We start from the raw sequence: 22937 nt of genomic DNA, 5'->3' as shown, positions 1-22937 counted from the left end.
GTCACCATTTTGCAAATGAAAAACTGATGCTCAGAGAGGTTAAGTACCTTCCCCGAGGCCGCTCAGCGGGCAAGCGGCAGTGCTGGAGCTCAGCCGGAGGCCTGCTTGATGTGCAGACCCCGTGGCTGTTGCCATTCTGCCACCCTGCCTTAACCTTGTACTTGAACTTCTGCAGTCCCTCTAGAGCCATCAGGGAGGCATCGTCTCAAAAATGTACCATGATAACTAAACATTGAGTACTTCTGTGAGAAAAACCACTGCACACTGTCTGGATGTCTGCTTGGGGAATTGTGCAGTGACAAGAGAAATTAATACTTTAATGGATTTTGACAACAACTCTATGTTAGGGGAATTCAAATGGCATAGAGAAAAAGGTGAGGCTTTCCTCTGGACCTGGTTGCTAATATGCATATGCCTAATTTATTAGCTGAATTGAAAAAAGAAAAAACAAAAAAACCTAATTCTGTTAGGACCAAAGCTCTTGGAGGGAAAGAGAGCCATGGACTGGAGGAGGCAGTTAAAGCTTCCTGGGTGGGCTTCAGCTGACCGGAAGTCACTGATTTTTGACATTTTGTTTGTACTTACCCTGCAGCCAGGATGCTAGCCTCTTGCTCTGTGTCACTGTATTGAATCCCTCCACACCTCTGGGAGGGGGATTCTGTTGTCCAGCTCCATCTTACAGAAGAGGAACAGCGGCTGAGGGATAACGCAACTTCCCCAAGGCCATATAGTTAGGAAGGAGTGGAGTAGGATGCCTTATTCTTATTGCCATAAATTATGATTGTTGCCCTATTACCCTAAAAAAATGTCTTTCTAGAATCTGAAACTGAAAATGACACCCAGAGGTCATCCTGCCCATTTTCTTGCCTACGGGCAAAATTACACCAAATTCCCCTCGTTATTTGTCTTACAGAACACTTTTCTTACCCAGTCATCTGTCAGTGTGCCTTTTCTTGCATTACCTATTAGACGTAGAATACTGTGAGGGGAACAAAAATGGATTCTATTTTCAGCAAACTCGCAGTCTATGGGGGAGAGAAGCCACAGACTTAAACGGCCATAATATAAGTTTAGAAAATGTTGGATTCCACAAGAGAGGTGCAAATGAGGTGCTGTGGGAAATCCAGAAGAGTGTTTCTGGTGGGAGAGATGAGGGGAGGCTTGGGGGCGGGCTGGCATTTGAAGTGCTGGCTTTTGCAGGGTATGTAGGATTGGAGCCTTGCTGTTGGTGCCGGGGTGGCAGGGCACAGGCATCCAGGCCCGGGGGCCTGCAGAAGCTGCAGGGCATGAGGGCATCTCAGAGTCATCTCTAAGTGTAAATGAGATGGTCCAGGGAGACTGGGTGGGGCAGGAAGCAGGTCATGGGCAGAGAGAGGCTCAGAGGACCATCTACCACTAGGAGGGAAAAAAACAGGACAGAAAAACACCCAGAGAATGCATGGGCACAGAAGCCATGAAATGAGAGTTCCAGAAAGAGAGGTTAGGCATCATTGGATGCTATGAAGAAGCTGAACTGGAGAAAGACCAGGTGGCAAGTAGGTCGGTGGCAATTAGGAGGGCCCTGATGACCCCAGGAAGAGCAGCGTGTTTGAGGCAGTGGAAGAAGAGTGGCAGTAGAAGCGTGGTCACACCGAGGTCAGGAGAGCATCAGCACACCAAGTGACCTTCTCTAGGCCACGCCCCGCTGGGCAGGGCTCGGATCACAGTGTCCTAGCAGAATGCCATCAGAGAACCCCCCTTGGCACTGCCGAAGCTCGATGGAAGCCTAGAAAAAACAGGGTCTTGCGTCAGAGCCAGATGACCAGATGACACCATTTGGAAGGCATGTGACTTTGAGGGTTTCATTTAATCTGAGCTTCACTTTGTTGGATAAACAGCAGCTAACACTTATTGAGTGCTTACTGCATGCCAGCTATGGTTCTCAATGCTCTATGTGTATGTATGAGCCCATTTAAGTTTTCCAACGGTGCTGTGACATAGGTGGAACTATTATCCCTGTCACACAGACAAAGACAGCAAGGCAAGAGCAGGTTAAGAGACTTTTCCAAAGCCGCCAAGCTAGTGAGCAACAGGGCCAGGATTCCAACCCAGGCATTCAGGTTCAGGAGTATATGTTAATATCTCCATCTCAGGTCCTGTGTGGGAGAGCTCCTGGCCCATAGGTGGGGCTCAATAAGAGTTATCCTCTTACCCCCTGACCAAATAAAAATGCAAAGTCACAGCATCCTTGCCTGAGAAAGGTCCGTGGGATCAGCCCCACAAGGCCTCACTCATATTAGCGAAAATCCCATACAGAATCACGCACAAGAAAACCATCTTAGAAAGCGCCATGCAAATGCCCTGAGTCCCTGGAACATTGAGTGAAGATAGTTCTGTGTTCAGCACCCTCGCTGTGGGCTGACCAGCCAGCCGTACAGCACCCTCCATGGGGAGGACCCTCGAGGGCAAATCGGGAACAGCTGAAATTCACAAAGCAAGCATATTTCATCCAAAATCTGAGGGGGAAGAAAATTTGGCGTGGGATATGCCTACTGAGTCCCTGGGTTAGGGTTCACCAGGCATACAGTATATAAAAGAGAATTAGGGTTACCGCAAAAAATGCACTGCGTTTGGATGAAATGGAATGCCAAAAAGAAACACAGTCTAAGCAAAGGATAACGTCTCCAGTGGTTTCCCCCACTTGTCGTCTGCATTCACACAGGCCTATACTTTGGTGCCGAACTGTGTTTAAACACTAGAACGCTTTGTGTCGCAGAGAGACGCTGAGTATGTAATTAAAAGGATCCCTTCATTAGCACAACTAGACAATGAAAGCTCAAGTTGGCCTTTTCTGCTAATTTTGGAGGTGGTAAAACAGAGGCTAATACAACCCCTGATTACAATTGTCACATAGACAAGGCCTTGCCGTTGCCACTAGGAAATCTGTGTTCTCCCCAAAGACAGACAGGATCTTCCCATCACTGGGAGGGACAAAGAGAAAGGAGGACGCATTCAAGGAACCGGAAGTGGAGGGGTGTGGCAGTGTCACCGGCCCCGCAGGCTCCAGTCCCAACCTCCTCACCTCAGACTTAACCTCCCAAAGCTTCAGTGTCCTCAGATGTAAACTCGAGTGAATAACTGCACCTAATTGATTAGATTGTTGTGAGAACTCAATGAAACAATGCCTGTCTGTATTCCCTGTCAGATATTCTGAGCACCTACTGTGTGCCAGGCGCTGTGTTAGAACATAGACTCGTACGGGAGTGAGAGCGGCGCCTGCCCTCCCGGGACTCACAGTCTAGGGAAAGAATCAGATGTCCGAGAAACAGTGGCACCAACAACTATTTCCAGGCAATGGGATCCCATCTGGGAGGAAAAGCAATGCAGCCCGCGGGCTCAGCTTTGGGTCGGATAGAGACGCGGTTCTCTGTACATCTCGTGATGAGGGTGACGAGGACGATGTATGAAGTCTGGGAGGTTTTAGAGAAAGGAATGGCTCCTTCTTCTAGCTCCAAAGGCTGTGGAAAGCTTTCTGGAAAAGGTGCTACGAAGTCCAGGATTTGAAAAGTGAGTGTTTTTCCCGTGGATAATCTGGGAAAGCACGTTTACAAAGAGAGGGAGGACCATGGAAGGTGGAAGGTGAGGCCGGCAGAGCAGGCCCCAGTGCTCTGCTCTCGGGGAGAGCCCTGTGCAGGGCGCAGCCGGTGCGGGCAAGGCGCATAAGGAAGACCCCGTCTCCGGGTCCCGGTGAAAAGCTAAGCACTGGCCCAATCTTCCATAGAAAGATAGCAGCCAGGCCCCTGGTGGGGTTAAAGCGGGGACTCCTCAGCCCTTTAGGCACACAGAAGTCTCCTCCCTGCCCCCCAGAGTGGCCTCAAGAGTCTGAAGCTTTTCATTCAGAATCAGAATTTTGGCCACTCTGGCATTTCAGCTTCAGTGGTGGTGTTTTTGTTTTTCTTTTTGTTTTTTAAAGGCTCTGGACGGGAAGTCAGGAGAACGGGGTCTGCCCTTGCCACCACCTCTTCCTTGATGCCCCACCTCAAGCAAGGGTCTGGCTCGACTTTCCCATATATTTCAAAAGAAAAATGAGATGAGAGGCCCCCAGTGCCCTTGCTCACTGCACGGTTTAACTTTTTCTTTATGTGGGGAGCAGCAGTTCTTTTGTGACATTGTTTGGAGCATTATTTCGTGACAATAGTAATCCTCAGTAGGGAACCAGGGTGTCAGATGAGGGGCAGGTATCCAGTGAGGTCTGAGAAGAGGAGACTCATGTGGGGGAATTATCTAGCATGGGACAAGAAGCAGGTGCAGTGTGACCCTGGGCAGCTTGCAGAGAGAGTCTCCAGACAGAGGAGCAGGAGGACAGTCCAGTGTCTAGTTACATGAGTTGTGGGTAGAGTAGAATGTCAGGAAGTGGTTACAGAAACCCCATAGTCTCCGGAGTTCCCAGAGGGGTACGCTGATCTCTCCCATCAAGCCTGGTGACTAGACAGTGAGCCTCTCGAGGTGATGGCATAGGGGAGATAAAGATGTTGGTGATTATAATCACGGTGGCTAACAGGTATTGGGGCGCTGTGCCAAGCACGATGCATCCACTTTCTCTGTATTTACATCAGCCCTATAGGTCAGGTGCCATTATTTCCTCCATTTTTTTGTAAGAGGAAACTGAAGCTTTGAGGCTGTATGACTTGCCTGAGGTCGCCCGGCTCGAGGGTACAGAGCTGGGACTCCAGGGGACCACCAGGCTGGTGCCCCGTGGGGAGGAGCTGCCGGGCAGCCCCCCTCCCTGGCCCACGTGACGGTGCGCTTCATTTACTCTAACTGCCCAAGACAAAGAGAGCAAGGACGATGGCCAGACGCCGGCTCTGTGCGGAGGGGCAGAGCAGAGAGAGCCCTGTTCGAAAAGAAGCATATTGCGAGGTCTTTGTAAAATGAGCTGTCAGTTCCTTCATCCGGAAAATGAGAGGGCTGAGCCCCATGACCCTAGAAGGCCCTTCCAGCTCTGAAATAGCACGAGTGCTGGGTCTGTGGGAATGGGGGCACCTGAGGAAGTCCTCACGTGTGTCCTTTTGTTAACTCATCGCCTTGGCGGGAAGCTGGTCCTGCAGCACCCCCGGCCTGGTGGCTCCAGGAACTCGTTCCCAGCAGGGACCGAGACCCAGTCTGCTGCTGTTGCCGCCGGGCCCTTGTTAATTCATACCCGTGGCAAACATGGTGCATCCGTGACTCGTGGGAGCCTGAAATGATGAAATAGGGCTTGAGTGGTTTGGCAGTCAGAAGGGAAGAGCCCCGTCCAGGTCAGTGCTGGTTGCTCCCCCATCATCACATTGAGGCCCTTGTAAGCCCTCCCTCCTCCAAGTAGATTCATCTGAACGCTTGCTTGGGCAGGCAGTGTTTTTGATATTAAGCAATGCAATGGTTGTGCTAGGCTTAGGCTGGGTGTCCTCCCAGCCACTCTTCCTCATAAGCCTCACCCCATCCCATAAGTAAGAGAGACTTCTCTCCACTGTAGGAGGTGAAAATGCATTTAGAGAAGGTGCCTAACTACAAGGAGTTGTAGCATGTTGGAGTGGAAAGTATCTGGGCTTTGAACTCAAGTAGATCCAGGTTCAAATCCTCACCCTTAGCCATGGAATAGCTAAGTGGCCTTTGGAAGGTAGGTTAACCTCTCTGAAGTTAATTTTTCTCATCACGTATAGTGTGTAAGTCATAGGATCATTGCCAGGCTCAAATGAGATGTTACAGGTATCCCACCTGACTCTCAGGTGCTCGGTGCCTGCCACCTCCTTGGGCACGGAAGAAGCATCGTGCACTGGTTAGAGGCAAGGACTCTGGCACCTGCCGGCTGGGTTTCTATCCTGGGTTTCTATCCGGGATTAGTCTGTGTCTTCATACCTCTGTTTCCTCGTCTGTAAAATGGGAATAACAATACCATAGCTACTTGGTAGGATTTCATCAAGGCTTAAATTTTTTTAAACTGTGGTTCCTGGCACATAGTAAGTGCCGCCAATATCATCACCATGGTGTTTGTTTCTGTCGCTGCCACACCATGCTGTGGAAGGAAGTGATACAGGGAGGGGGCAGTGGCCAGAGGAGCATTGCAGGGAGGGAGCAGGAGGATAGACCCAGCATGGGTCTTATAGGGACTGGAGCATAGGACAAAGTTTCCTCACTGAGTCCTTTTCCTCATCAATTTGGAAGCACGTGCTTCACCCATTCCACGGTCTCTCGTCTTCCCTTCCAATAGCTCAACACCACCATCAGGCAAATGGGGCCGTGTGATGGCCGAGGTTCAGCAAGTGACAGAGCTGGGCTACGTGGTAGTTTCGTTTATTTTTAGTGACTTCATCCTCCAACTCTTTAAATTAGCTGCTGGGCTAATTTAAGGCACTTCCGTGGTACACGATCAGCAGTTTCTTCAGGAATGACAACGTGCATTTGGAATCCCAAGTGACTGCGGGGATGGGTCTTGGCCACGTGGCGGGGAAAGGAGCCTGCTTACCTCCTTTCGCCATTGCAGCACCACTGCCCACCAGGCTCTCCTGCCAACCCCTGGATTGCCCGGAAACATGATCCAGGGTGTTCTATCACTTTCTGTCCTCTGTGGTCCAGCAGTTGCCAAATCTACCTTCTTTCACCCAGACCAGTGATTCTAGACCTTAGCCCGTATCAGAATCACCCATAGGGCTTGTTAAACAGTGCTCCCGGCCCACTCAGTGTCTGAGTCCATGGGCCTGGGGTGGGGCCAAGAATTTGTATTCCTAACAAGTTCTCAGGTGATGCTGATGCTGCTGGTCCAGGGCATATGCTTTCAGAACCATTGACCTAGAATATTCCAGTAGTTTCCTAACATCATCCACCCCCCTGCCTTGATTACTGCTGGCAGGCTTGTTCACCTTCACCATACTTCTGATTTTGCCCCTCCTGTCCCCTAAATCCACCACTTCTGATCTCCCACACTACCAAATCCAAGCAGTCTGACATCCAAGGTCCTATAAGCCCTAGACACCCACAGCAGATTCCCGCTCATATTCCCATCCAGTCCCCTTCATGCATACAACCAGGACCCGGCAAACCGATCTCCTTCCATATGCTCTAGGTTGTTCTCTGGATGCTCACCTGGCAATTTTCACCTGACTCACTCACTGTTTATAGATGGGTCTTGTCTTCCCCCACTTGGTCACATACTTGTGGGTGGTGAGAACTGTGTCCACCTCACCCATGTGTCCTAGGCCCCCGGGACAAGGAAATGCTTGGGAAATAGTTCATGAACAAATAAATTATTGAAGGCATGCTTAACTAAAAATGGAAATTATTTCTCTGAGAGAATTCATGTACTTTCTCTGAAACTGGAATCTTACCTTGCTTTATCTACCTTCCTGGTTCGTTAATTTCTGGGGATATATACAGTGTATGCCTAAGAGAAAAAGTCTTTGGTTTGATTTAAATCAAATTAGCACCAAAAAAAAAAAAATCAAATCAGCACAAGAACTATGTAGTGAGCCTAAGTATGGAATGTGCAGTGATAGAGTCCTAAGGATAAATTCTGATTCCACTACTGACTTGCATGTGGAGCGTGTTCCGGTTCTCTGGATCTCGGGTTTCTAATCTGTAAAATGGCGCTAGTTTCTACCTCCCTCATAGAATTGTTATGAGAAACACCAAGATAATATAAGTAAGTTGCTTGGCCCATGCTTGACATAGTAGGTCCCTAATAAATAGCAGGCTTTCCAGACGAAATAGAGATGGGTGGTTTTTCACAAGAGTTTTAATAACAAAGAATTCCATTTTATTTGAGAAACGATAATAGAGAAAACATTCCAGAATTTTAATGAGTCAAGGATATACCAAATTCAATAATAAAGAAAAAAATTACCCCAAAGGACTAGTAAGCTTGATTTATATTTTCTTTACCAGTCACTTTTATTTCATAAACCCAACGTTTCCATTAAAATGCTATTAAATAAAAACAGAATTTTACAGTATTTGCGATAACTTGGATCTCGATGTGATCATCGAAATTGGCTCGAGCAAAGACGCCATTTCTCCTTGTTTTATTTCGTCTTCTAGACCAGCTACATCTTCACTGCCTTCTTCCGTTTGAGTAAAACACTCCCCCCTGAATTTGTGGTTTTAGTCCATGAAAATCGTATCTGTGGCTTTGAAGCCCCTATTCATCTTGAGCTGATTAATGGGGATCCAGGAAGGAAGGGAAACGGTAGTCAGCCAGTAAACACAGCAGCCCTTGAAAGAAATGTGAAGGGCTCACGTTAAAGAGAAAAAAACACTCATTCTGCTTGGCTCTGGGCATAGGGCGGGGTGCAGGCTGGGGACACTGCGGGGAGATATCCTCTGACATGCATGTCATTGGGAAAACTTCCCCAGCCCAAGAGGTCCCCGGAGGTGGTGGGGTCCCCATCTCCAGGGCAACCCAAGTGGAGGCCACACCACCCTGGACCATCTGCTAATTAAATGACCCACTGGTGCTAGTGGCCTTACCTGGCTGGGATTAAAGTTTCTCCTCTGAAATGACATTGTCAGGGAAATGTTCTGGAACTAGATAGAGTGATGGGTACACAGCACTGTGAATGTACTAAATGCCACTGAATCGGACACTTTAGAGTGATTAAAATGGTGAATTTTATGTTGTATACATTAGACCACATACAAAGAAATAGATGGCATCATTGGACGGAATGACCTCCAAGGCTCTTGCCAGGGTGGCATGTTCTGTTTCTGGGAGGGAACACATCACCTCGTGACCGACCACCACATCTCATTTAATGTCAAAGACGGGCCACCGAGACCCTCAACTGACGGGGTAGCTGATTACATTACAGTTCAGGCTTAATACTGAATATCACACATCCATGAGACATTATGCTCATGAAAACATATTTAATGCCATGGGAAGACTTGTGATGGTCACGTGACACGTAAAAAGAAGGATTTACACTACTTGTAATGTGATCCTAACTTTACAAATGTAGGTAAGAAACCAAAACAGGGTGTTAATCCCTGAGCTGTGGATTACAAATGATTCAGATTCTTTTATACATTTCTCAAAATGTCTACAAAGAGCCTGGAGGACTATTATAATCTGAAAACACCATTTAAAACACAATGGAAATAACAATACTTTGGATTCTGTGAACCCCCACCCTGGGTGAATCATGCCGTGTTTTTGAGCGATGGAGTGGCAACGGACGAGCTGGAAGGACTGGTTGGAAGGACGGACTTATAGTTCTGGTTCAGCCGTGGCAAACCTTGCTGCGTCTCGATTTCTTCCTGTGGAACAGGGGCACAGAAATAACAGTCACTCCATAGTGCTGTGCGAGGAGCGGATGAGACAATGAAGGTGGGACAGCTGATTGGGAAGAGTTCTGAGCTCTCTTCATTGGCACTGAGCACAATCAGACTGTACATTTCCAAATCTTCCCTCGAACAAAAACTTAATGAGTGCTTATAAAGTCAGTGATTGCCACTTACCCAGTAATTTAAGAGCTAATCTCCAGTAAAACTGCTACTCTTTCCTTAACTGTCTTCCTATAACCTTCATGCAGAAACATTTCATTTCATCTGAAAAGTAACCACCTGACTTTTATTTACTGTTCTTGAATTCAAGGAGATGATGATCAAACCAGCTTAGATGGAGGGAGATCGCACCCCACCCCACCTGGGAAAGGTATTTCTCCCCAGGAATCAGGCCTCTCCTTGGTGGGCGGGGCTTGTTTCCCCAGAGCCATCCACACACGCTGAACTTTAAAAGGGGGTGCCTGGGTGGCTCAGTCGTTAAGCATCTGCCTTCGGCTCAGGTCATGATCCCAGGGTCCTGGGATTGAGACCCGCGTCCAGTTCCCTGCTCAGCGGGAAGCCTGCTTCTCCCTCTCCCACTCCCCCTGCTTGTGTTACCTCTCTCACTGTGTCTCTCTCTGTCAAATAAATAAAATATTAAAAAAATAAAAATTAAATTAAATTAAAAAATAAAAGGGGTTTTCCTGGGGCGCCTGGATGGCTCAGTCAGTTGAGTGTCTGACTCTTGATTTCTGCTCAGGTCACGATCTCAGGGTCATGAGATTGAGCCCCATGTAGTCGGCTTCTGCGCTCAGTGGGGAGTCTGCTTGGGAATCTCTCTCTCTCCCCCTCTTCCTCTGCCCCTCCCCTGACTCTCTCTCTCTCTGTCTGTCAAATAAATAAATAAATCTTTAAAAAGGGGGGAGGGTTTCCTTCATGCTGCTCTGGTCCTCTCCTCTGCCTGTCCTTGCTTTGAGATCTGTGCCAAGACCCACCTAGGAGGAGCCGTGAACAAAACTCACGGGACTTGACTCACACAAGGGGGTTCTCTTTCTTAGAGTCTGACTCCTTAACCCAGAATGAAGAGAAGACTATTAGGGCAGGGCTGTCAAGCTTGCTGTTTGTCTATCAAGTCTCTTCTACATTTAAAAGACCTTATGGTGTACAAAATAGCATAACCTTGGTGTTTTATTTGAGGCACACTTTGCCATTAAAAGAAAACTCCCAATTCAACAAATTCAATGAAACATTTCCCAAGCACCTAAGCGATCCAGGTTGAAATAGAGTTGAAAGAGATAGAGAGTCGAATGAGTTAGAGTTGAATGAGATGTGAGGGAGGGATTGGCGTCCAGACAAATGCAGTGCTGCTTGAGCAGAGGAACCAGGGAGCAAGTCTGAGAAACAGGAGTGGGGCCTGGAAGAGAGCCATCAGCGTGATCAAGGAGGCGTCAGGCTGGCTCTGGAAGTGCAACAGAGACGTGTCAGGCAGCCAGGACCAGGGAAAGGCCTCAAAAGCCAAGGAAAGCAGGTACGAAGATACCAAGATGGCCCGACTTGGTGACGTGATGGCATGCTTAGAAGTGGGAGCATAGGGGATGAGGCCATTTAATAAAGAAAAAAGTAGCAAATGGCCTTGGTATTGAGCTCGATCCCAGGTGACATGGTTCTAATTTCCCTGGAGTTAGCCAGTTGGGCAGTATTTATTGACCAAGTACAACGTGCTCAGGGTTCTGTCTCAAGAATGGACGCACGAGTGGAAAAGGTTACACCGGTTCCCAGACCAGCTGTGGGCAGCACAGCAGAGGGAAAAGTGAGATGAGCTGCAAGGGAAGAGAGGCACCAGCTGTGGAAGAGAGCTGGGTGTCCAGATCAGACCAATGGGCAGTGGAGTGGGGGTGGCAGGGAGTGCCCAAGGCCTTTAAGGGGATAGTGTGTCTAGGGCAGTGGTAGGAAATGAGGAGCATTGAGAAGAAATCAAGAGGGGCGTTGAGTGCCAGGGTGAAGAGTATGAACTCACTGTAGGCATTTGGGAATCAGTGGAGAGTTGTAGGAAGGGGCAACCCAGCCAGGTTTGCGTTAGAAAAGGTGCCTCGAGGGGCACCTGGGTGGCTCAGTTGTCTGATTCTTGGTTTCGCCTTGATTTTCACGGTCGTGATCTCGGGGCCGTGGGATCGAGCCCTGTGTTGGGCTCCGTGCTGAGTGCTAAGCATGAAGCCTGCTTGGGATTCTCTCTCTCCCTCTCCCTCCGCCCCTACTCCCACCCCTGCTTGCGCACGCTCTCTCTCTCTAAAAAAAAATAATAATAATAAAAAGATTTTAAATAGAAGAAAAAATAAAAAAAGAAGAGTGCCTCAATTCCAGTGTTTATGGGTCTATGGATGGGAAAGGCTGGAGGCTGTTGATACAGTCTAGGAGAGACTTGACACGGCCCAGCGGGGGAGAGCAGAGCTGGTTTCAAGAAATAGTGAGGTGTTAGGATGGGTGGCAGAGGCAGAGGGAGAGGAGGACTGGCATTTATCCTGGCATTTCCTGCTTGGGTAGCTGGCAGATGGGGATGACATCCAAGGAGATGGGGAATGTAGATTTGGGATGAGGGAAATGGACATTTCAGTCTGGGGTGGCTGGGGGCCATCCTGAAGACGCAACCGTTGGTAGCTGGATAGGTGGGCCTGGAGGTGAGAACATTCTAGGCCAGAGGTGGATATGTGAGAGTTATTAACTGTGGAATTTTCTTGAATATCAGAATAATTTCAGAATAAATTATCCAGACTCAGGAATCACAACACTATAATCATATCTTTTGTATGAGTTCCAAATAAAATAGTTAAGCCCGAAAATGCAATTGTGCCTATTCCTAGAATTGGATAACTGATGTATCTTTGCAAATTGTTCATTGAACTGTGCTTCTGGCTTCTTGCCAGCCCTCAATGAGATTTTTATATTTCTTAATTATTCAATTACTACCCACAAGTAGGAGTTTGAAATCAAACCTAGGCTGCTCTGTAATAGAGTATTCTCTTGATTCCTAAGTGCGGTAAAGGAAGATGTCCGTTTTGGGAATCCAGGGTGGGAGAACAGAGGAAGTGTAAGCTTCCGGTCCTGGCTCTGTCCTGGGTTCGAGTCCCGGCATTGCCACCCACTAGCTGTGTGAGCTAGGGGAGCTCGCTTCTCTGAGGTCAGGTTTCTGGTCTGCACACCAGAAATAGTGACAGTCTCACACCTCCTGAGGCTGCGGTGAATGTAGAGGAAGGAGGACAGGTGAGGGAAGGTGCTCTGCCTTCTGTAAAGCCCGCTCCCTATGGTGGGCGTGTCCCTAATCGCTTGTGTTCTTCAGGTCTCAGCAGCTCCAGCAGCCACTGGCCGCGAAGGAAGATCCTTCTGACAGCGAGCCGGCCAGCGCCTCCGACACCAACGCCAACCCCGAAGCGCACCTGCCCTCCATCTGCCTCAAGCAGGTGTTCCCCAAGTACGCCAAGCAGTTCAACTACCTGCGCCTGGGGGACAGGATGGCCAACTTGTTTATCCGGTTCCTGGGAATCAAGGGGACAATGAAGCTGGGACCAACAGGCTTTCGGACTTTTATCAGGTCAGTGAGACCAGCCCCTCTGGCTTGGGATTCGGGCAGGGTGCAGGGCAGCCCCCCATCTGGCCGGTCCCATCTCCCCGACCGCTCCTGGAAGGGCCTGTCTGTGCTGCTAGGTCAGTGCCCTTGTGGGGTCGGGTTGCTCTGGTGGCTGGCACAGTCCATTCCTGTTTGCTGAGTGACTTAATGAATGTGACAGATGGGACGGCATTAAGCACAGTTCTGTGCTACCTTGAACTGAGCCCTTGAACCACATAGACAGTTGTTCCTTGGACTCAGACAGACCTTGTGTCTCTTAAGCTGGGGTGATGTCTCCCAGCGGTACGTGGCGGCGTGCTGAACATTTATGAAGCCACAGCAAAGAAACGAGGCACATCTGTCCCAAATGTCCATTTCAGGAGAGAAAAGTTAAATAATTCAGTTGATAAATAATTTAATGTATTTGTCCTAATATAAAAATAACATGGTCATATCATCGAGTACAATACGAAATTTGCATGAATTTTAAACATACACCGTGAGATAAAGCGAACGTGTTTCTGCCGCAGCCTACAAAATAACCCGTAACTCTCGATCATTCGTCCACTTGCCTCTACTCGCCGGCCCACTTTGGGCGACACAGGAGTGAGGATCTGAGGCAGTACTTACTAGCTGTGTAGGCAAGTCAGGGACCACCTCTGAGTCTCAGTGGTCCTATAAAATGGGGAGGAAGCCACCTGTATGCCAGGACTGGGTGTCACCCACCCCGAATGCCACCTATCTGCTGGCATTCGATGCCGCTGTTGTTTGGCTCATCATTGGTTTTAATATTTCTACCTTGCACCTCCAAGTCACATCCTTCATTGTTTTGTCCACTAAAGCAAATAATTAGAAGCCTTGAATCGGAAACATTTTGTCATACGCTTTTCTCCAAATGAATTGTATGAATTCTAACTCTGGCTCTCTGATGTTCCTGATGGGATGGAACACAGAAGAATCAGCAGGAATCCTCGTCGTTTCGGGAAACCCCAGTTACGACTTGCACGGTGATTTGGAGAAGGGCTCTGCGTTCGCTTCGGGGCGAAAAGGAAAGCCCATTGGAAAGAGCACAGGCTTTGGGTCTGGCTTCAGAGCCGGGCGTGTCATTTAATAGCTGTGTGGCTTTGGGCAAACCCCTCGCCTCCTCCAAGTCTTCGGTTGCCTTGTCTGTGCCCTGGGAATAATCTCTCCTGTCTATCAGGGTTATTATGAGTTTGGGATGTGCTACTTCCTAAAGCACCTGGCCCAGTTGACAGGAGCTATTTGTCAAGTGGGGGCTTTGTGACTATTATTTCCATTAAGCAGTGGGAATTCTCAAGAAAGTCAACAGACAGACACATGTTGTTACTTCCCTGAGAATACTACCCGATATCTTCTGACTTGTTTGGGAATTGCATTTGACTCGCAGCAATAGATTCTCATCTGCAAGTGGTTTAAAATCGTGAGATTAATTTTCCCTCATCTATAGGAAGTTTGGCAGTGGCGATTCTAGGGCTGGTTAATGATTCCACGATATGATCACACCCTACTTTCTTTCTGTCTTCCTGTTCGTCCATCCTAAGCATGAACTTTTCAAGCTTCAGGGTAGTCTTACAGTCACAAGATAGCTGCTCAAAATCCAGCCATCATGGTCGAGTTCCAGGCAGGAAGAAGGAAGAAGGGAGATGTCAGATGCTTCCTTGTAACTCCTAATAAAATTCTGCTGAAAACATAAGACACGGGGAGAGGGGAGGAAGATTTGAAAAAAGAAAAACAACGTACGGTAAGAATCACAATCTCAGTTGCCTCCGGGCGAGGTAGACTGGAAGCAGAAGCCAGCAGGTGGAATCTGGAAGGACGGAGAAGGCGGTCTTGGGCGGCCTGAGGAACACATGCCCTGGCTAAAAGAAAGGTTGTGCTGGGCGAGTATCACCAGAGCTTTTGATTTTTCAAGAGAAGGTAGAAAAGCTGATTTTTATGTAAGATCTCAATGCATGTCTATCGATGTTGGCGATTCAGAAAATAATTTTTAAACACCGTATGGGTTCATTCAAAGTGTGACTGCCCATAGAGACCACCAATGTGTGAGCGCTGGCGTAAGAGGCAAGGGAACATACTAAGAGGACTGCTATGTTCATACCCGATCTTCAGAAGAAAACAGATTTGAGAATGGTTCTAGCAAAGGGGATTCCTAAAACGCTCTCAGACTGGAACTGGATGATGTCCGAAACATCGCTACAAATCTGTCTGTACGTGATAGGCTTTTTGATTGTTTCCATCTTTTTTTTTTCTCTATAATTAAGGGCATTTGCACGTAAAACCAATTTTTGTGAGGTTCGAGACCCTTAGGTCCTGTAGCCATCATTCCCAGTCTGCCGCCAGCACTGTCCGTGGGAGCGGTGGTGACCATGGTGACCGCGAGCAAGGAGAACAATGTTTTCAGGTGGGAGCCCCTCTCCCCTCCCTCCACACCCACCCAGCCAACGTCCAGCATAATTAAGGATGTGGGACAAAGTGGAGAAAATGTTGCACAACCGTTCATAGATTTTTCCTTTTGAAATATACCGAGAGATCCCAACAGCAACTTAATGGTAAAAGATGATATTCTCTGCACTTAGATTTATCTAAGTATGTTCAGTCTTGCCAGCTAAATTTAACAGCAAGCATTTTCTCTTGCTAACAACCGTTCTCTCTCTCCTTTCCACTTCGGTTTAAATTCTGCTTCATTATGAATTAATAATATTTATGCCATATGTTAAATCGAGCCAAGTGCCCTTCTCTGGAGCACTGCGCAAGAGACATATTTGCTGGCTAGATATATACTTCTCTCAGATCTCCCACGCAAACAGCAGAAGCTGAACTTGGCTTTCACCTGGACGACCCACTCTTTCTCTCCAAGTTCCTTAAAGAGAACTGCAGGGAACAAAATAAACATCCGACCGAATTTATTTTCAGTGACCATCTCTCATAATGTGCTGCATAGATCAGCAGTTTTAGGAGTGAATTATGCTAATGCCAGTCTGGCCACATTCTATTTTTCTTTTCTACCAAGAAATGAGAAATAATGAACTGTCGTTCCCTTGTCTAGACTTAACTCATGGAACCAGCTTTTCGTGTCGTTTCCTCAGGAGGCACACAATAGTAGCACATATTACCATGAATTAAGCGCCTCTTTTCTCTCTCTCTCTCTCTCTCTCTCTCTATGTCATAATAATTCCTGGGGCGTGGAGACTTCTCTTTCTCTGAGAAATAGAAATTATCTGATTCTTCAATTTGACAGCTTTCTTTGAGGGAAATGCAGTGTTGCTAGTTTCCTTCCATCGGATTACTAATCTGGGGGGCATTCTGTGTAATTCACTAAGAACACATTCTGCAAATGTCTCCTCCATCAGAATCAGACATCAGTTTGCACATGCAGCATTTTCCATTTCTACAGCCTGCAGATTAAACCGTTTGCCAAAACTGGGTCCATTTCGAGGAAACGGAGGCAGCCCCTCTGCACCTGGAGCGTTTGCTTCCTGCTTCATGCGAGGCCAGCCTGCTTGGAGAGCCCTGCTCAGGCCCTTTGTGGTTTCTGATCCTGCACTCCTTTTAAATTAGAGAATGGTTTTTCTCTTTTTTCCTTTTTTCCCCTTCCACTCCCTTTTCTCACAGGGAGATATTAATATGTTTCATAATGGGTAGCTGTGGGGGGTTTTATGCTCTGAGAGGCAACATGGTGTGTTAGAATGTTCTGGAAGAGAAGTGTAAAGGGCCTCCTCTCCCCCTCTGTCATTAACTCCTCCGTGACTTTGAAAATCCCCCTGTTCTGTGATGCTCTTTCCAGCAATACTGTGAGATCCTATGCCTGGGATATCAGTAGCCTTTAAAAATATATATGTTATAAACCAGAGTTGTTGTTTCCCCCTCCTATTTAGTGTTGGAGTTTTCTTTTATTATTATTAACAAATATTGATCATTTGTTAGCTTTCACCTTATAGAAAACGATCCAGGAAAAATAAGCTGCTTTTCTTTCACAGAGAAGGATGAACATAAAAGAAATTCTATAAATAGGATTTTATAGAGTGGAAAAAGTTGGTTTCTAAATTTCCCATGAGATGTCAGTAGTTATTGAGAGGAAATGGGGATGATAATTTCAGATCTTTCTATACTTGGGCTCCTAATGAACTTGAATGATTTGTGATTATCTCCCATCCTATGTGCTCAACTTCCTTTGATTCTGGGGAAAAAACAAAGAATAAAAAACATTTCTTCAAGATGATTCTACATCATGGAGGAAGGCTGGGAGCCGTCATTTGTTACTTCCTCATACGTGCCAGGCACTGAGCTAGTCCTTAAAATGGCTTTGAATGGTGAGTAGCCTTATCTTCATTGTTCAAATAAGGAAAGAGCCTCAGTGGCTTGTTCAAGGTTACATAGCAAAGCCAAGATTCAAACTCATGTGCATTTGACTCAGAGCTCTTTTTTTCCCATACACCTTCCCAGCCTATCCTTTCTGAAGAATTGTCCTGGCTTTTCATGTTACCATCTATCTTGGACTTCTCTTCCACTGAGGAATTTATCCCTCCACTCCTTAGTCATTTGAGGAATTTCATCCCAAGGCATAAGGGGAAATGGTTGAAATGATTAAGAGCTACCAAGACTTCACATTTCTACCCCAGACTCTGAGATCATTTCCACCCTCTGAGAGTGGCATCCAAGACCAATTCAGCCCTGCATCACTCACGAGGCTCAGAATACCACCGACACAGTGGGCACAGAATACCTTCTGTATTGAGTGGATGGATAGATACAAAATTCATTCTAGAGTCTTTTTTTTTAAAGATTTTATTTATTTATTCATAAGAGACAGAGAGAGAGAGAGGCAGAGGCAGAGGGAGAAGCAGGCTCCCCGAGGAGCAGGGAGCTCCATGCCAGGCTCGATCCCAGGACCCCGGGATCATGACCTGAGCCGAAGGCAGACGCTTAACCAACTGAACCACCCAGGAGCCCCAATTCATTCTAAAGTCTTAACCCCCCCAAACAAGGAAGCACTCCCTGTTTGGGTCCATTGAGAATGTTTGGTGAGCATAGGGAGAAACTTAGGAGACTCTGTCCCCAAGCGACCCTGGTTGTCTTCCCCCAGCCTTATATCCCAAAGCTTCCCAACAGGACCTCTCTAGAGGCTCTGGCCTTACTGGGCCCCACCGGAGACTATGCCTTGAGTCCTAGGTTCTTCCTGCGGCCCTGGGCTGGGTCATCTCTCGACTTCTCCCCAAAGCTCCTTAGCCCACTACTCTCTCCTCCAGGGTAAGACTGGATGTGAATCCCAGCTGTGTGATCTTAAGCAAGTCATGTCCCTTCTCTTGACTCTCAGCTTGAAATGGGACTAAGAATACTTTCATCATGGGGTGGTTATAAAGATCCAGAGAGCCAATGGACAGGAAAGGACCTGGCCTACGGATGGGTGTCCAAGAAATACCTACAGAATCAAAATTCTTTTAAAGCGTTTCTGGTCTCCTGCAGCCAGCATGGATCCCCCCTTGCCCTGTCTGGGCACCAGGGGTAGCAACCAACTGTGTGTGCAGGCATCACTAGGGAGGACGAGTTACCCTGGCAAAGGGATCAACGGAGAATTCTCTTTGGTAAATTACGGCTCCTGCGAAAGGTTTGACACTTCTATTTTCTACCTGTCAGGAAAAAATAACTATATACCAGTGGTCAGTTTGGTTTCCCTTTTTATACTCCATTAACCCACAGAGCAAGCCGGACAGACCTCCTGTCCTGTGGGGGAGCAGGTAGTCCAGAGGACACTGATATGATAATTAGGGAACGTGCTGGCCCTTCCTAATGAAGCTTTGAAAAGGAGCAGTGCAGGTTGTCGGAACACCTTGGGAGAAGCTGGAGCATTGTCTCCAGTGGAACCCAATAGAGAGAGCCATCTTGGTAACAGGCCACGTGAAAAACTCTGCGTCCATTGACATGTTGTTACTGGGGCTCACTAACTGTGTGCTGATGTGTTTGAAGTCCGCCGCCGCTGGTGACTTGTGATTGAAGTAAGGAGCAGGAGCCCAGGAGGGAGCAGGATGTGAATTGAAGGCCTGAGAAATACTGGTGGGGAGGAAAGAAAGGAAGAAGGAGGGAGGGAGCGAGCAGGTGTGCTGGCATATGAGGAACACCAGTCTCGTCTGGGTACCGAGCCGGGCACACTCGCAGCCACCACCGTCAGTGGTGTGCATGGGTTTGGAGAGGGGCTTCGGGGTTCCCGAATCCTGCTTGCCAGTCCACCCCTCTCCTGTCGAGCTCCTAAGGGAGCTATTCACGCAAGGACTGATGACGAATGGGAAATCAAAGAACCACTCTATCATTAGCTGGGGCAGTGGATGAGGACACATTTGGAGAGCGGAAAGCAGCATTGAATGCAGTTCAGCCACACAGATAGTGGGCCCAGGGTCTAGCTTCAGGGTTCCCAGGGCAACTCCAGCCTGTGTTGGGACTCGCTTCCCAGCATGACCCTGCTCAGAAACGTAGTGCATCTGGACAAGCCAAGGGCCACCTTTAGTCTGGACAGAGAGCTCTCGTGCCCAGACAGTCTGACTGGCGAGCGCCGCTTCTCCAGAATGGACAGGGCCACTTGCTGAAAGGTCAGCCCCAAGCAGCCTCCGAAGATCCCACATTCTAGCTCTGGAAGAGGAAATGGGAAAGGGGAGAGAGATCTGGAGGAGAACCAACAATTGTGGGCCATCTGGGAGCCAGGCACCATGCTGGGTCCTTGGGGCTGCCTCAGCGCTTCCTCACCCCCGCCAGGTGGGCGGATATCCCTCCCTTCTTTTTAGGTATCAGCAAATAAAGGTACTGAAGGTTTAAGTTAAATGCTCACAGTCACACAGCTAGAGAAAGCCGCAGAGCCAGCATTTCAATCCTGGTCTGTCTGATGCCCAAATCACGTTCTTTTCAGTGCGCCAGACTGCCTCCCCGCATCTCCAGACCAAAAAAAACCCCACAAAAAACAAAAAAAACAAAAAAACAAAATGAAACAAAACCAAGAAGGGAGGAGGAAGGTTGTAAACACGCCTCTGTAGCTCGAACTGGGAGCTGATGTGGGACTGAAAACCTGGTGTCTTGGCCTCCCTGCACTGGAGGAAATAGACTAGGGAAACCTCTGAAACTCTGAGGCCAGCCCATCCCCACTCCCGCCATTTCCAGATGACTCCCCAAAGTCAGGAGTGAGCGTGGAGGGGCCCCGCGGCGGCGTGCCTCAGCCCATGCAAAGGGCCATGGGCCAGCCGCACTCATCTGCGCTGGGAGTCTCGGGCTTGCTGTGGCTGTTCGGGGCCCATGTGAAATCTCCTGGTGGGCGGGTGGCAGACATAGATGGGAGAAGTGCAGGAACCCCAAGCCCCTGTCTGGAGGCTCGGGCCAGGGACTCAACTGGTGAACATTCTTCTGGACAGCAGCGAAGTCTTCCATCTAAACCCGAGACATGGCTGTTTTCATTGGGTCCCCTCAGTGTGCTATTGGCAGCCAACGGACACGGGCAAGAGCAGAACACCCAGGTCCAGCTTTTCTTTCTCCTCCTAGAGACTAATGGATGTGGAGGTGAAGAGGCATAGGGTGTAGCTTTGAAACGTGGAATTCCCATTTTCCCCTCGGAGCGGTCAGAGACCTCCATTGGCAGGTGTTAGAACAGGCCAAACACAGCGACTGTTCCATAAGGGAGGAGCCGTGACAGGGAAGGGGAGGTGCTTCACCAGGGCCATCAGCTTCAAAGCGGCAGAGCCAGATTCAACTCAAGATGGGCCATCCCCAAGTCCTTGCTCTTTCACGTTGACCAAATGACAAAAACCCACATGATCTAATCTTTACATCTTCAGCCTTCTCTCCCATGACCCCTGCCCTATGCCCTTCACTAGTTCCAGCTGTGGGAAGGGAAGGCCTTCCAGGCAGGGGACCCAGTGTGGGCAAAGGCATGGAGGCAAACCGGAAGAGGACTCCCTCCATCTATCTAGCGGTAATATGTCCTCTTCCGTCTTTGACAGGAACTGTAAACTCAGCAGCAGCGGCCTGTCCATGGCAGCCGTGGACATCCTCTATATTGACATCACGAGGAGGTGGAACTCCATGACCCTGGACCAGCGGGACTCGGGTAAGTACCTGATGACTGGCCTCCACCATGTCTAGTGGGAGTCCAGAGGGGTGGGTGGTACCCTTTTGGTTCCTTCTTGTTCGGGGTCAAGGTTGAGAAAAGAGGAGGTTATCCTGCCAGCTCTAGGCATTGCTGGAGGGATTGAGCTGCATTTGACTCCTGGGGCACTATCCTGAATTCTGAGACCAAGGCTGTGCCCACCCAAATTCGAATTCCACCATTAGAACCTCTTGTTTGTGCTTGAGGCTTTGAGTATACTCAATCGTTCACGTGTTCATCCCTCAGTGCACATGTACCGGCGTGTTCTGGGCCAGGGCCTGCACAGATGGGAGCGAGTAGCACTTGGCTCTCACTCGCTGTAGAGCAGGGAGGCAGAGGAGAGACCAGCGCCGGCACGCTGTGCTGTGTTCTGGGGTTGACGGGGGAGGGGGGGGCTGCCAAGGGGTTATCGGGAGCCCGGTGGAGGAGCTCCTGTCATGGGAGGCCCAAGAAAGACTTCTTGGAGAAGGGTGAGTGGGATAAGCCAGTGAACAGGGCCGTATGGTCCCCTCTGGCAGGTGCGGTCTAACCGAGGCTCGGGCACATGTGGGAGGCTCTGATAACCCGAAGAAGCCTGGAAGGGCTGGAGCAGGAAGGGAAAGGAGAAGGGTCAGAGATGGGGTTGCAAGAGCTATTGAGGCCTTGAATGCCACACAAAAGAGTTTGCTGTGGACCCTCTAGATTACGGCGGGGGGTGGGGGCCGGGGTGGTGAAGGATTCGGTTAGAAGGATCCACCTTGGGGTGAACGCGTTTCTGATCTTCCTCACACAGTGTGTTTTTCCAAAAAGGCATAATCACCATACCTGACATTTGTATAGCTCGTCATAAAATTACACCGTGCTTCCATGCGTGATCCTTCATTAAATGTCCCTGGGAACCAGTGCACTGGGTAACAGCATTTGAATTTCACAGACGGTAAACTGTAGCTCGGATAACGGGGCACCCAGGCTTCCCTTCCCTGGGCTGCCTCCCTGCGGAAGGGACACCGGGTGGAGGGGGCGCCTCGGCGAACAGCTTTCTCCTGTGATTCGGTGGAGAGGACAAGAATCAGAGGTTGGGAGATCCAGATTACAATCGACTATGCCATTTTCTATCCCTGTGAGCTCGAAAAGCCCTTCTGCCTCCTGTCTCCGCTTCCTCTTGCGTAAACGGGGCCAACCGCACCTGCTCACCAGGGGCGCCCTGGGGTCTCGGTGTCCGTGGATGGGAAAGCGGAGCCCCTGCTGGCAGGACGAAGCGCTCATCTTCTCAGCGGGCGCACTTGGGGAGAATCCTGGGGGTGGGTCTGTGCGAGCGCGGGGTGCTCCCTGCCACATCCTGCCTGGCACCCCTGCGCTACAGCTCTCGACCGCAGAGATCGTCACCTCTTCACAATGACGCCACCGGCTGCCGGTGGTCGCGCGAGCCGTACGTGTAAGGCTGCCGGGCGCTTCGTGTGCGCAGCCCCAGCTGGAATTCTGGAGGGAGGTAGAATCCCGTCCATTCCAGAGAGGAGGCTGAGGCTCGGCCTCAGAGACAGTGGGCGCGGCTGCCCCGGCACGCTGCCGCGGTTTCCCTCGTGGGCGGCTTGACCCTCCTAGTTGGTCCTGGAGTCGGACGGCCGCCCAGCTCCCTACCGCTCTCCGTTCTTGAATTAGAAAGCAAAACTCCGGGAATACCAGCGCGCCCTGGCACTGAATCAACGAGGTGAGCTCGGCGCCGCTCTGTGGGTGGAGCGCCCTCCCAGCCTTCCCTGGCAACCAGGAGAAGCTTGACACGAGCGGCTTCAGACTCGGGCAGATTAATTCTCATCTCGAGGACGGAAAGCGCTCACGTGACAGCTGAGCAGCCCGCTTTCTGCTGACGCCTTCAGAAAGTGGAGAAGTGTTTGCTCTGTGAGCCGAATGCAGGGAGTCATGGCAGGATCCCGGCGGGGGGGG

The 22937-nt window shown here is 49.2% G+C and overlaps 1 protein-coding gene across 1 annotated transcript in view; it reads left to right on the top strand.

Annotated features, from left to right (window-relative positions):
• Nucleotides 1–22937, top strand: part of TTLL11 (tubulin tyrosine ligase like 11) — a 227017-nt gene that overhangs the window by 172938 nt on the left and 31142 nt on the right. Inside the window, exons 7-8 of the mRNA XM_034663724.1 lie at nt 12608–12859; nt 20872–20978. Of these exons, the coding sequence (XP_034519615.1) occupies nt 12608–12859; nt 20872–20978 (359 nt within the window). The remainder of the gene's footprint in view (nt 1–12607; nt 12860–20871; nt 20979–22937) is intronic.

This window comes from Ailuropoda melanoleuca, chromosome 7, assembly GCF_002007445.2.
Source record: "Ailuropoda melanoleuca isolate Jingjing chromosome 7, ASM200744v2, whole genome shotgun sequence".
NCBI lineage: Eukaryota > Metazoa > Chordata > Mammalia > Carnivora > Ursidae > Ailuropoda > Ailuropoda melanoleuca.
This window is presented reverse-complemented; position numbering and strand designations above follow the sequence as displayed.